We start from the raw sequence: 13,762 nt of genomic DNA on the forward strand, positions 1-13,762 counted from the left end.
ACTGTTTACAACAAGGACAGTGATGGTCTGAGAGGTTGAGTTGTCTGACGCATAGCTGGGTGGGTGTGGTAAAGTCAGGAATGAAGCCAGATCCTGTGTGCCCTGTCTGATTCAAAAGGACCCATTTTTCACCTTTTAGAACTTTGTGGTGAGCAGGTAGTTTTTGTCCATCTTGGCCTTTTTTTTTTTTTTTTTTTAAACTCTATCTTGCTCAGAAGCTTAGGGCATTTCTATCAAGATACAAAATGGCACTTCTTACACATCTGCAGCCTAATAATTGCTACTCATTTTGGAGCCCCTGAAGCACATTGCTGGATCTAAAAGCAACTTCTTAGTTACCAAGGAAACAGTAGATGTAGCTCAGTGCTCCGTCTAGTTTCTTTTAAGTGTAGTTGAAATCTTTAAAAATTGGTCGTCTGTTTAGCATGTTTGATAATTATTAACCAGGATATTTGATGAAGTAGACACTCCTATATGCCAGCTAATAATAGTTTACACTTACAGCAAACAGAAAACACTAGGAAACATTCTGCGGGGAAAAGATTATAGAATGAAATGATACATATATATCCTTATGGCATAGATCCTCTGGGAGAAGAAAAAAAAGATTGTATCCAGGAATATACATAATCAGAAGTTGAAGAACGTGCTTACATTCTCTGATTTAAAAAAAAGAGAAGTTGAAGCAGCCATTGAAAAATGACAGGTGTATTAGCTTTCTAGGGCTGCAGTAACAAATTATCACAAACTTTGTGGCTTAAAACAACAGAAATTTATTCTCTTACATTTCTGGAGGCCAGAAATCCAAAATGTAGGTGTTTGGCAGCGTTGGTTTCTTCTAAAGCCTCTGAAGGAGAATCCGCTCCGTGCTTCTCTCCCAGCTTCTGGGGGAGTCCCTTAGCTTGTAGATACATCACTGCAGTCTCTGCCTTCATCTGCATGTGGTTTTCCCTCATGTCTCTGTGCTTCCTCCTTTTCTCTTTCTTACAAGGACACTTGTCATTGATTGGGTTTAGGGCCCATCCATTGCAAGGATGGTCTTAACTCGAGATCCTCAACCTTAGTTACATTTGCAAAGACCTTTATCCCAAATAAGGTCACATTCTGAGGTTCCAGGGATTAGGACATGGTCATATCTTTTTTGGGGGCTACAGTTCAACCTACGACAGAAACTTTTGGGGGGAGATAATTGTAGATTCATAGACAGTTGTAAGAAATAAAACAGAGAGATCCCGTGTATTCTGTACTCAGTTTCCTTAAGGATAATATCTTAAAGGGCACTGACATTGGTAAGGTGAAGATATACAACATTTCATCACCACAGGACCCCTCCTTCATGTTGCCCTTTATTAGCTACCCCTGCCTTCTCCCACTGCTGCCACCCCCCGCCCCAGTCCCTCTTCCTTGTCAACCGGTAACCTTGTCTCCATTTCCGTCATTTTGTCATTGCTAGAATGTGACACGAATGGAATCATACGTTCCCTTTTTCCACCCTTAGCAGAATTCTCTGGAGATTCCTGCAGGTAGGGGTTGATTCCTTTTCATTGCTCACTGGTGCTCCATGGTGTATGTCACCAATTTAGGCGTTCACTCACTGGAGAACTTCTGGGCGATTTCCAATTTTGGTTATTATGACTGTAAGCTTCTGTGAACATATAAGTACATGTCTCTGTGTGAACATGTTTTCATTTCTCTGGGATAAATAAATGCCCAGGAAGGAGTACAATGGCAGGATCATACGGTAGTTGCATGTTTAGTTTCTGAAGAAAGTGTCAAATCATTTTTCTGAGGACGTGAGCCATTGACATTTCTACCAGCAGTGTGTGAGCAGTAGCTTTCTTCCCCATCGTCACCAGCATTTGGTGTGGTCACTATTTTTTATAGGTATGTAGTGAAATGTCGTTCTGGTTTAGATTTACAATTCAATAATGGCTAAATGATGTTGAGCATCTTTTCATGTGCTTATTTGCCATCTCTATACCCTCTTGGGTGAAATGCTTCTTCATGTCTTTTGCCCATGTTCTAATAGGAGTGTTTGTATTTTACTGTTGAGTTTTTTTCCTTTTTTAAGAACTTTTATTGAGATACAATTGCGCTGTTGAGTTTTGAGAATTTTTTATGTAAGATACTAGTCCTTCATTTGATGTGTGCACTGTGAGTATTTTCTCACAGTCTGTAGCTTATCTTTTCATCCTCTTAAGAGAGAGGTTTCATAGAGCAAGGTTTACTTTTTTTTTAAATTTATGTATTTTATTTTTGGCTGCGTTGGGTCTTCGTTGCTGTGCACGGACTTTAGTTGTGGCAAGTGGGGGATACTCTTTGATGTGGTGTGTGGATGTCTCAGTTCGGTGGCTTCTCTTGTTGCAGAGCATGGGCTCTAGGCACGTGGGCTTCAGTAGTTGTGGCACATGGACTTAGTTGCTCCGTGGCTCTTGGGATCTTCCTGGACCAGGGATCGAACCAACGTCCCCTGCATTGGCAGGCAGATTCTTAACCACTGTATTACCATGGAAGTCCCTAGCCCTGATGGTTAATGATAACTATCATTGTGGCAAACTCACCATCCTTTATAGAGTAACATGGTCTGTATAGCTTTGGGAGTTCTTTTATTTATTTATTTTTTAATTTCAGAGGAGTTTGGGGGCCAAGGAGGTGGTTGATGAATGATGAATCCATCAACACCTGGAAGGGACAACTTGAGGGAAATGAATCTCTTAATAGAGGATTTGAACTCCTTTCTTCAGATGCTCTGACAAATAAATGGGAAGTTGGGTTTTCAAGGACAGTGAAAGAGACTTTCCAAAAGGAAGGGGAAGTGGGCGCTTGGCACACGCTTTCAGTTTCTTCTCCTTGCTGTGCTGCAGTTAGACACGGGTGCTGGAGGAAACCTGAAGAGAAAATTAAAAAAAAAAAATTCTTTGATAGCCAGATAGTCATAACTTCTGGTTTTCCACCATTTGGATAAGGATTGCTGGAAAGGAAGAGTTAACTCAAATATACTTTGTACAACAAAGCAGTCTTGTGCTGTTAAGTCCACGTTCAATGTTTACCCATGTGTGGCCTTCAATTTGCAAAGATTCAGCCAAGGATCCAACTGGCACATTGTGCTTGCCTTTATCCATTCATTTTTTTAAAACAGGGGGGAGTCAACTTTCTTTTTGTGCCTCTCTCCAGAAGGACTTCAAGTCCTGGGCCATGATTTCTGTAATAGGCACATTATCCTCGCTTCATAAACCGAACTGTACCAAGTGGGTGGGTTTTGGTACCCCTCATCCAAAGACGTGCTTTACTTTTTCTCAGACAGGGAGCTCAGTTGGCTGGGTTTTACCATCTCAACTCGCCTCCTGCCCCTCAAGCAAAAGGGGAAGAAAAGAGACCCAGCCTTACTTGCACCCGTGAGGCAGTGAGAGTTGACCCTCCAGTGTGCCTCCTCTTGCTTCTGCCTTTCTTTAGAGGGCTTCGTAAGGAGCAAATTCATCAAAGCTAGCAATAAGCAGAGCTGCATTCAAATTTTTTAGGAGTCGGGGGTAGTGGTGATGGTGCCTTTGGGTTTGATCTGTGGGGAATACAAAGACGTGTCCACAGATTTCATATTCAGGCTCAGAATCAGCAAAAGGAGGCTGAAGTCAATCATTGTTTTATACTGAATAATTATAACCCGGGGTGACGCCCGCATCACCACTTGAGTATAAGCACAGTGCTGTCTTGCCCGATGTTTTGCCTGTGTTTGGTGGCAGGTGTTAACAAGGCTCTGGATGCGACTGGAACTCAGCTTCGCATGAAGAGCATGGGCGCCCGCCCCCCTCCTTTTTTTTTTTTTTTTTTAACTGAAGTATAGTTATTTTACCATGTTGTTTTCAAGTGTACAGCAGTGTGGGGGATCTGAAGTGACTTGTCTTACTCTTTTCCTAGTAAAGTGTTTCTCAGCAAAACTAACTTCTAAGGAAGTCCAGTGGGGAGGAGATGACGGAGCCTTGCTGAGAGTGTCTGTTCCTGGCAGCTCCTGTATCATTCGTTGTGGGCACGGTACCTGTGTTGTAGGGTCACTGTGGCTCTTGGGAAGAGAAGAGGTTTCCATCCCCTTCTGATGCATTGGCAGGGCAGGGCGGGCAGGGCGGGCAGGGCGGGCAGTGCAGGCAGTGTGTGTGGCCGGCGTCCTGCAGTCAGCCTGCCTGAGTCTAAAGACCGGCTCTGCTGCTTTCTAGCTGTCTGATCTCGGGCCAAGTCACTTACTCCACCTCTCTGTGCCTCTGTTTCCTGCTTTGTAAGATGGGCATAATAAGAACACTCACCTTATGAGTTGGTTTGAGGATTAAATAACATAGTGAATGTAAACTCCTTAGAACAGTTCCTGGCATCTGTGTGTTCACGATTCTTCATCATCCCTCAGTTGATTCTAAACAAGTTTAATTTCATGAATAAGTGTTCTTTGAGGGGGTTTCTCTGTAGGGGCTCATGACTCTAAGGAGAGCAGAGCCAACTATGTAATGTTTACAAACCCAGAAGTGAATTATTTTAAATGTCTTTGCTAGGAATAGAGCTTTGATGGGCAATTCACTGAAAAGCCCTGGGAATATGTTTATATTGGTGACTGTTGATCAAGTAGAATTTTTCTCAGGTGCAGGCTAACACCTGGGATTTTCTAGTCTGAACTACCTTTGCAATACCAACCTGGATTAGGAATTAAAACTGTACTCCATGATGACCTAGTTGGGTAGGATGGGGGTGGGGGGTGGGAGGGAGGTCCAAAAGGGAGACGATATGTGTGTACATATAGCTGATTCACTTCGTTGTACAGCAGAAACTAACATAACGTTGTAAAGCAATTATACTCCAGTTGAAAACAACAACAACAAAACAACTGAGAGCTTCCATTGTGGGGGGTTTTCATCTAGTACTGTTTATAATCTGGTTTCCCCCCCCCCAGCTGCAGCTTCCTCTATGGAGAGCTTGGCCTGTAGCACAAGCAAGGTGCAGAAAGGTGGGGAGAATGTTTAATTGCACTCTGACACATCATGGTAAATACAGAGACAGAGGCTGGCAGGTGGCAGAGAGGTGCCCAGTGCTCTGGGGACGTCGGTCCAGGCAAATGCTGCTCACAAAGAAATTACTTGGCTGAGGGGATGCTTGTGACACCTGCAATGAATAAGGCATCCTCTTGGCCCAGGACAGGAGAATTAACCCAGCTTTCAAGAGGACATTTACCCTAAGGTATCCTGAGTATGTGGGTGTTGACATTAGGATTAAGTTGAAAGATAGAAAACTTCAAACAGCAGGGTTTAAACAAGATAATTTACCTCATTCCTATCTTAGTTCTATGATCCTTTGAGTGTGTGGCTCCTTTATTTATCTGCTCCATTACCCTCAGTTAGCATGATATCGATCCTACAAAGTAGCTGCTTGCGTTCCAGCCATCAAGTCTTCATTCCAGCCGACAGGAAGGAGAGCGTCAAAAGGGGATCCTTATCCTTTTAGGAGATTCCACAAGCTTCCACTTCACACCTCTGCTTATCTAATTGGTCAGAACTTGGTACACCACAAGCTGTAAGGAGGGCTGGGAAATGTAGTCATGTGCCCAGCTAAAACTCAGGGACTGAGATTTGGGTACACATCTAGTTGTCTCTGCCTGAGTACGTGATGTGCTTTAGGATGGAATCAAGGCTGATGCTAAGGATGAGCAGGGCAAACTATATTTTTGAAATTCTAGGTCTGAAGGAAAAAGAAAACTGTTGGGCCGTGAATTCAGGCATTTCCTGTGATCATCCATGTAACCGCATTTGAGTGCCCGGCCCCGCCACCCCAGCCCTGGGAATAAAAGCTGAGTCACAACTGGTTCCTGTGTTCCAGGAGCTTAGTTATTGGAAGGCAGCTATGCTCTCCACTGTACCATCAACGCCTCTTAATTATTGGATTGACCTGTGGCTACCTCTTGATGTCTTAAGACCCTTTTATATTATATTGCAACCTGCTGAGTTTCTGATTTAGATCCTATATATTTGTGTGTGTGTATGTGGTGGTGGTAATTGTAATCAAAGCTAGGAGAACCCATTTAGCAGTGCCTGGGTTCTGGGGTCATCCATGTCCCGGAGGCTGGTTGGCCTTACAGATATTCCCAGGGAAGCACTGAGTGACACCTCCCTAATTGCTTCCACATAGTTGGTTTGACCAGGAATCGAGTGAGCAGGTTTGAGCTTTGTTCTGTCTCAGGGCAAATTACTGGGGCTTTGGTTTTCTCACACTTGTAAATTAGAGCTTCTGAGCTGCATGGGGAGCAACCCCTGCCCCTAGAGGTGTGATATAATGTCTGGGGGCCTTGCAGGACACCATATAAGTTAGTGATGTGTTTCTTACTTGATGCTAGTGACAGGGAAAGCTGCTGTCAGGAGTTATGGAGGTGACTTGTACACACTCCCAGAGTGAAGGAGTTAGATGGGGGTCATCCTGCCTGAGGAGGCTAAGCACCCGGCCTTCTTGCTCTCTTCGCTGCTCCGTGGTGCCTTCAGGGCAGGTGTTCACTGAGGTCCACAACCCATTCTGAAGGGTGGGGAGGGAGTGATGAGTCAGGTGTTTCACCTGGAGCTGGCTGGCTGTTTTATGCCCCGGGCTGTGTGGTTGCTAGGTTTTCCTCCATCTCTGCAGTGCTTCCTCTGATGGTGAAGCAGCTCACAGACAGCCTGATGGGATTCTGAAATGTTGCCCTCAGCCTGTCCTCTTCTGTAGGGTTGCCCATGAGAAATACCCACCCTATCCCCTGGGGACACACCCAGCCTGAAGCCCTCTGTAGGGCTGAGCTGTGTTGCTCTGAGCTGACCAGCCCGGGCTCCATCCAGGTTATGTGTTGGGGTGGTTGGTGGTTCACCCAACAAAGAAGCTACCGGAGCTTGTTTGCTCTGTTTGTTTGTTTTCCTCATTAGGCAATATTGGGGTTGGACAAGAGGACCTTAAGGAAGATCTCGGAAGAGACACACACACTAGAAACGGCACACTAAGATGGTATCCAGGCTGAGCCACCTCCTTTGTGAGAATCCGTTTAGAGAACTGCTGTACTTCCTACAGCAGCATGGGAACTTGTGCAGACCCAACAGCTGCCCTGTTGGAAACCGCTCGCTGGAAGGGGCTGTTGATTGGCTATTGACTACCCACTCCTGGGGCTTCTGGAATGGGAAGTGTCCGCGAGAAGGGAGTCAGCCATACTGGCCAGCACATCTGGTGGACGGGCCTCATGATGAAGTTCAGTGTTGGCATGTTCTCAGAATGACAACACGGGAAGGAATCTTAGAGTCATTGTGAGTTGTTCTCCATCACCATGGTTGTTTGTGAGATTTAGTCCTACAGATTTTTCTTCAAAGCATTTCCTGGGCCCTCCAAAATAACTGGCTCCTAACAGCTGGGTTCTTTGAACATAATCCAAATTTAGGTTCCAAATACTTTGAACATGTGTGTGTACTTTTAGCTTCTTTTTGATATACAAATCACTTGCCTGCCTTGAGTTACATGAAGTTCTGTGAAAGTTAACTTTACTGATACAAAGCAGTATTACGTTTCTAACCAGTTCCCTCCTTGTTTTCTGGAAGTGGAGTAAATTTATAGAAAATACTGGGGCTGGTGCTAAAGCTGCTTCAGTTTGGAACAGTGAAAAGAATTGTGCCTTTGCAGTTAGGAGATCTGTGGCTTGAGATTCGCCTCCATGACCTTGAGCAACTCATTTAGCTTGATTGAAATCTCTAAACGTTGGTTTCCTCATTAAGGAAAACAAAGATAATATCTTTTTGTAAAAGAATTAAGTGAGATAACATCTTCAAAATGGTGCAGGAGTGAAGAAATTGTAAATCACCTTCACTGATTCTTCCCTATGATTTTTTTTTCTTTTTCTAAAACTAATCTCATGTTGATCTTGACATTGTATTCAGACAGCAACCCTAGCTGGCTGGTTGCTGTGTGTCCCATCCCCCCACCCCCTCTTCTTTTAAAACAGTATGCTGGACGTGGCAGGGACAGAATATATTCTGGATACGTCTCACCACATATGGAGATACCATGCAAATCTGAGTTTACCTCCAGCTCCATGGATGGTGCCAGTGTGCCTGTGAGGTGCAGCTAGGAGGAGGGTGGGCTCCGGAGCTGAACTTCTTGGGTTCGAATGCTGGCTCCACTGCCACTTGCTTTGGGCAAGTGACTTCACCTCAGTCTTCACCATAAGTAGAGTGGGTATAATAATAATGGCCAGAATGCAAGGTTGTTGTAATAAGTAAATGGGATGGTTTAAAACTGTTGAGCCCAGTATCAAGCACGTAGGAAAAACCTGGCCCCTTCAATGGGGACTCTTACTATAATAATAATTATTTTTAATTGTGGTAAAATATATGGAACATAAAATTTACCATCTTAAACCATATTTAAGCATACGTTTCAGAAGTGTTAAGTATATTCACCTTGTTGGGCACCTAATCTCCAGAACTTTTTCATCCTGTAACAATGAAACTGTATCCATTATATAGCTCCCCCCACCCCCAGCCCCTGGCAACCTCCATTCTGCCTTCTGTTTCTATGAGTTTGGCTACTCTAGATACCGCATAAGTGAGATCACATGGTACTTGTGGTTTTGTGACTGTACTTATTTTAGTAAGTCTTAGCTCACCGCAGCAATTGCACTCTCTCCCATTTTTAGCATCCTACAAGCTCTAGCATTCTACAAGCTCATGATTTGCCTGCCTTCTTAAACCCTAGTCATCAACGAATTATTTCCTTTCTTTTTAAAAAAATTTATTTTAATTTATTTTTGGCTGCATTGGGTCTTTGTTGCTGCATGTGGGTTTTCTCTAATTGTGGTGAGCAGGGGCTACTCTTTCCTTTCAGTGTGAGGGCTTCTCATTGTGGTGGCTTTTCTTGTGGAGCACGGGCTCTAGGTGCTTGGGCTTCAGTAGTTGTGGTGTATGGGCCTGGTAGTTGTGGCTCTTGGGCTCTAGAGCGCAGGCTCAGTAGCTGTGGTGCATGGGCTTAGTTGCTCTGTGGCATGTGGGATCTTCCCAGCCTAGGATTTGAACCTGTGTCCCCTGCACTGGCAGGCAGATTCTTAACCACTGTACCACCAGGGAAGCCCTATTTCCTTTCTTAAGGGAACAAGGCATGTTGCTTCTCCATTTCATCCTTTTGAAGAGGGCAGGATTAGAGAAAAGGGAAATTAAAAGTGAAGAATTCAAACCTAAGCACCAGTGGAGGGAATGAACCCCTCCCTATGTATCTGTTGCCCCAATTCAACCATTACCTAGATATTTGGGGCCCATTTTTAACAAGTGCCAGGAGGAAGAAAATACTAGAAAAATCTAGATTAACCTAGAGGCAAGTGTTTCTCTGCTTGTTCACGCAGTGGTCTTTGTCTCCTGTGTGATAAAGGGTATTTTCTGCCTTGAAACTTCTGAGTACCTGTTTTTTTTTTTTTTTTGAAACATAGTTGATTCACAGTGTTGTGTTAGTTTCAGGTGTGCAGCAAAGTGATTCAGTTATACATACATATACATTTTCTGATTCTTTTCCATTATAGGTATTAAAAGATATTGAATATCGTTCCTTGTGCTGTGCAATAAATCCTGTTGTTCATCTATTTTATATATAGTGTGTATATGTTAATCCCAAACTCCAAATTTATCTCACCCCTCCACTTGTGACGACTTGTAGGTTGAGGAAGAAAGGAACCAGGATTGTATGATTGTAGCCAAGGCCTTTCATTTGGTGTCCATATCTATGAAGGGTAGCACTTGTGACTTTTAGGGGTGGTTGTAATGGAGCACTTGGCCTAGGGCCTGGCACCTAATAAATAATCAGTTAAAATGTTAGCAGTTGATGGTGGTGGTATGTTTGTAGAAAGAAAGATCACCAGCCCGGTCCTTGAAAATGAAGAGCTGAGACAAGCTGCTGTGGACCAACAAAACAGCCATCTTTACTCTCTTTGTTTGTTTGTTTTGGCTGTGCTACATGGGGGATCTTAGTTTTGGCTTTTGGGATCTTAGTTCCCCAACCAGGGGTCAAACCTGAGCCCCGGCAGTAAAAGCGCACAGTCCTAACCACTGGACTACCAAGGAGTTCCCCAGCCATCTTTAACTCTTTTTTTTTTTAAATTTATTTATTTATTTTATTTATTTATTGGCTGTGTTGGGTCTTCGTTGCTGTACACGGGCTTTCTCTAGTTGCTGTGAGCGGGGGCTACTCTTCATTGTGGTGTGTGGGCTCCTCATTGTAGTGGCTTCTCTTGTTGTGGACCACGGGCTCTAGGCGCATGGGCTTCAATAGTTGCAGCATACGGGCTCAATAGTTGTGGCTGATGGGCTGTAGAGCACAGGCTCAATAGTTGTGGTGCACGGGCTTAGTTGCTCTGTGGCATGTGGAATCTTCCCAGAGCAGGGCTCGAACCTGTGTCCCCTGCATTGACAGGCGGATTCTTAACCACTGTGCCACCTAGGAAGCCCCCCATCTTTAACTCTTGATAGAGAATGTGATGAGCACTGATGTTCTAGAATTGTACCTATTGTATGTTCATTAATTTTATTGGCCATTGGATAGGTTCGTCCTAGGTTGTGCTTGGTTTGAGGTTGTGCTTGGGTTTATCTGTGAAATTAAGTAGTATATGCTTTTGTGGTGGTGGTGGGATTACTGTTCTTACTAAAAAAATACCATTATTTAAATAACCTGATATATAATATATATCTGGCTCCATGAATCCCTCTTTTCATTTTTGTTCTTTGGGCTTCTAGAAGGAATTCTATCTACTAGTGAAGGCTGCAGGTATAGACGTTGCCCTCTCATAGCCTTAGGATGTGAGAAGCAGATGGAAGCTAGGGAAAGGAAACTATGGGCCTGTAGATGTTTAAAAACTTAAGAGTTTTTAATTGCATAGGACCTTTGATTCTGCTGTAGCATTTTCATTTTTGAATCTAGTTTAAGTGATGTACAAGCTTTATATCTTCCTATGACTTTTTTTTTTTGGTGGCACATATGTAGTTCCAAAAATCTGAAGTAGTTTTAAATGCTTTTTTGTGTGTTCATGTGCAAAAATGTCATAAAAGTAAAATAATCTTCTAATTATTAACAGTTGAGTCAAAGTATTGTTCCCCCACAGAGCCTTATAATGTGGCAGTGTGTTTCACCACTTCTACAACAGGACATATTGTGCGAAATAGTATTAATTTGCATTGACTAGTACAACAGGAATGGCCGGTTTTCCTTATACTCGGACAAATCAAATACATTCTTCATAAGAATTGTAACTTTTAGAAGTTTCCTGTTTTTTTCCTGTTAACATCAGCTGGTAAAATAAGTTCAATAGTAAAGCTTCTAATGCTGAGCCCAAGAAACCTCGATCTCATTTTTTCATTGCTTGTAATTAGGTCAACCAGTTCCATAAGGGGGCTTGAGTTACAGCTTCTAGAAGTTTTGTAATGTAGACATTCTTATTTTTCAATTAATCTTTGTATCAGATAAAAAAATAGAAATGAGTTATTTAGTAAATACAATCCTTCACTATCTCATTCTTTTGACGTACTTGTTTTTATACTTTAACTTTGACAAAGAGAGTATGTTATTGGGAAGAAGAGGAATCAGATGTGTATTACTAGCAACACAACACAAAGCATGTAGGTTTGAGTTCATCTGGAACTGGCATCCCTACTGTTAGTTGGGATACCCCTAAGTTGTTTCAGTTATTGGTGATGGTTATGGCTCCAGCTCCAAAAGTGGGGGCGTGTGTGTGTGTGGGGGTGCTGCCCAGGGTGCTGTGAGGGCGATGAAGTCCACGGCTCTGGACCAAATCAAAAGAAACCAACATAAGTAGAATGGAAGCCATGACCTTGGCCTTATCGCCAACCAGCCGAGCTCTCTGCTTTGAGACTCCTTTGATATAAAGAGATGTGCAGGGGCTGAGAGCTGTCTTGTAAATGCCCAGTCAGTTCATGACCCAGAGCCCCTTTGGCCCAATAGCAGGTCGTGAATATGCCCATTTCCCACTTTCTGCTGTCTTTTTTGTGTATCTATACCAGGGCACAAGCGGGGAAGAGTAAAGTATTGTCACCTTTTATTAACGGCTTTGGGGAAGACTTTATGGAAGGGGAGGTAGAGTTTACTGCTCTCCCCCTGCGCCTTCACTGCAGATACCTGAGTGTCGTAAGTTGTGTTAAGGAAGGGGAGGAAGAGACTTCTCAGCAAACATATCCTCCCTTCCCCTTATCCATCATCCAGGGTGGTAGCCTTTGGGTTCTTCCTTCCAAAGGCCCTTGCTCAGGGCACACGCCTCAGCTTGGTGACTGGACCTCCCTCATTCCTTAGTGTTCTCTTCTCTCCTTGCAGTCTTCCGTTTGTGCTAAGATCGTGCAGCTCCTGGGACAGAATGAAGTAGACTATCGCCAGAAGCAGGTGGTCATCCTGAGCCAGGATAGCTTCTACCGTGTCCTCACTTCAGAGCAGAAGGCCAAAGCCCTGAAGGGCCAGTTCAATTTTGATCACCCGGGTGAGTTGGGCATTGGAGGGGTGTGTGTGTGTGTGTGTGTGTGTGGGGAGGGTTGATTGAAGAAGTTGCTCAACCTCTCTGTTTCCCATCCATAAAATGGGAGGACTGATAGGAACCTTGCAGGGTTGCAGTGGGGCATATAAGAAAGGAGGACTTTGCAACGCATCCTGTAGTGCTTGGCTCCTTAAATACTGATCGGATCTGTGTCCAAACAAGGGTGACTCTTGGAGAAGGCTATTACTCAGGATGGGCCAGACACAGGCTAGAACACACACAGCTGGTCCTCCTGCCTCCTCTGACCTGCAGCAGCCTGGGTCACACCTTCGCGCCACCACCCGGCATGTGTGTTAAACTCACTGACTGGCAGAAAGGGAGATGGAGGGTCCAGGATGGCTGCCTGAATGTTTTTGCCCTGACAGCCCCAGATCAGCACACTGCCCTGTTAGCTGGTTTGGGGCCCTTACAATAGTGGGAGTAAAACTCCTTGGTGCGGCGCCTGCTGCAGCCCCCAGCCGTGAGCATGCTTTCCAGGTTATCATATGCTGGATTGAGAGCAAGGAGAGAGATGTCTGAGGCCACAGATGGAATGTCAAGGCAAAAAAGAAAAAAGAATAAAGAAACCACTTCTCAGAACTCACTTATGTATTTTGGTTTGAGATGCAGGGAGTTTGCATTCTGCTTTGGGTAGAAATCTGGCTTTTTTAGGGGGAGGGAATGCTTCTCTAGGGTGCAGTACACATATGTGAAAAAGTAGGTTTGTAAGGATGTCCTGTTCATCATTATGGGAGAAATCATTTTACAATTAGGAAACATCTTAACAGTTTGATTTCCTTCAGATGCCTTTGACAATGAACTCATATTCAAGACACTTAAAGAAATCACCGAAGGAAAAACAGTCCAGATTCCCGTGTACGACTTTGTAACCCATTCCAGGTAAGTGAGCTGCTCTGGGCTGGGGATTGCTACCTGTTGCTCCCCAGAACGTCCCCAGAAGTTCCAGGCTTATGTCTCTGCACCATACTTTCCACACCGCACTCCGCCTCCCCCCGCTGGTGACTGCTGCAGCCTGTGATGGGGCAGTGGTGTCAATGTACCCGTAGGTGCGTGGGGTCAGGAGTTCATCCAGGTGCTTCCTGGAACAGTCCAGTCATGACCATCATGTTTTGTTAACTCTGAAGGGGTGGGGTTGTGAATTTGGGCTCAGGTCAGGGGCTGCATATTCGTCCTCATCCCCCGTGCCAGAGCTGTTGTTCCTGGAACAAGATG

The 13,762-nt window shown here is 44.2% G+C and overlaps 1 protein-coding gene across 1 annotated transcript in view; it reads left to right on the plus strand.

Annotated features, from left to right (window-relative positions):
• The window catches only part of UCK2 (uridine-cytidine kinase 2), an 80,157-nt gene that overhangs the window by 41,091 nt on the left and 25,304 nt on the right, over positions 1 to 13,762 (plus strand). The window contains exons 2-3 of the mRNA XM_057726778.1: positions 12,337 to 12,496; positions 13,333 to 13,429. Coding sequence (XP_057582761.1) covers positions 12,337 to 12,496; positions 13,333 to 13,429 — 257 coding nt within the window. The remainder of the gene's footprint in view (positions 1 to 12,336; positions 12,497 to 13,332; positions 13,430 to 13,762) is intronic.

This window comes from Hippopotamus amphibius, chromosome 3 (assembly GCF_030028045.1).
Source record: "Hippopotamus amphibius kiboko isolate mHipAmp2 chromosome 3, mHipAmp2.hap2, whole genome shotgun sequence".
Lineage (NCBI taxonomy): Eukaryota > Metazoa > Chordata > Mammalia > Artiodactyla > Hippopotamidae > Hippopotamus > Hippopotamus amphibius.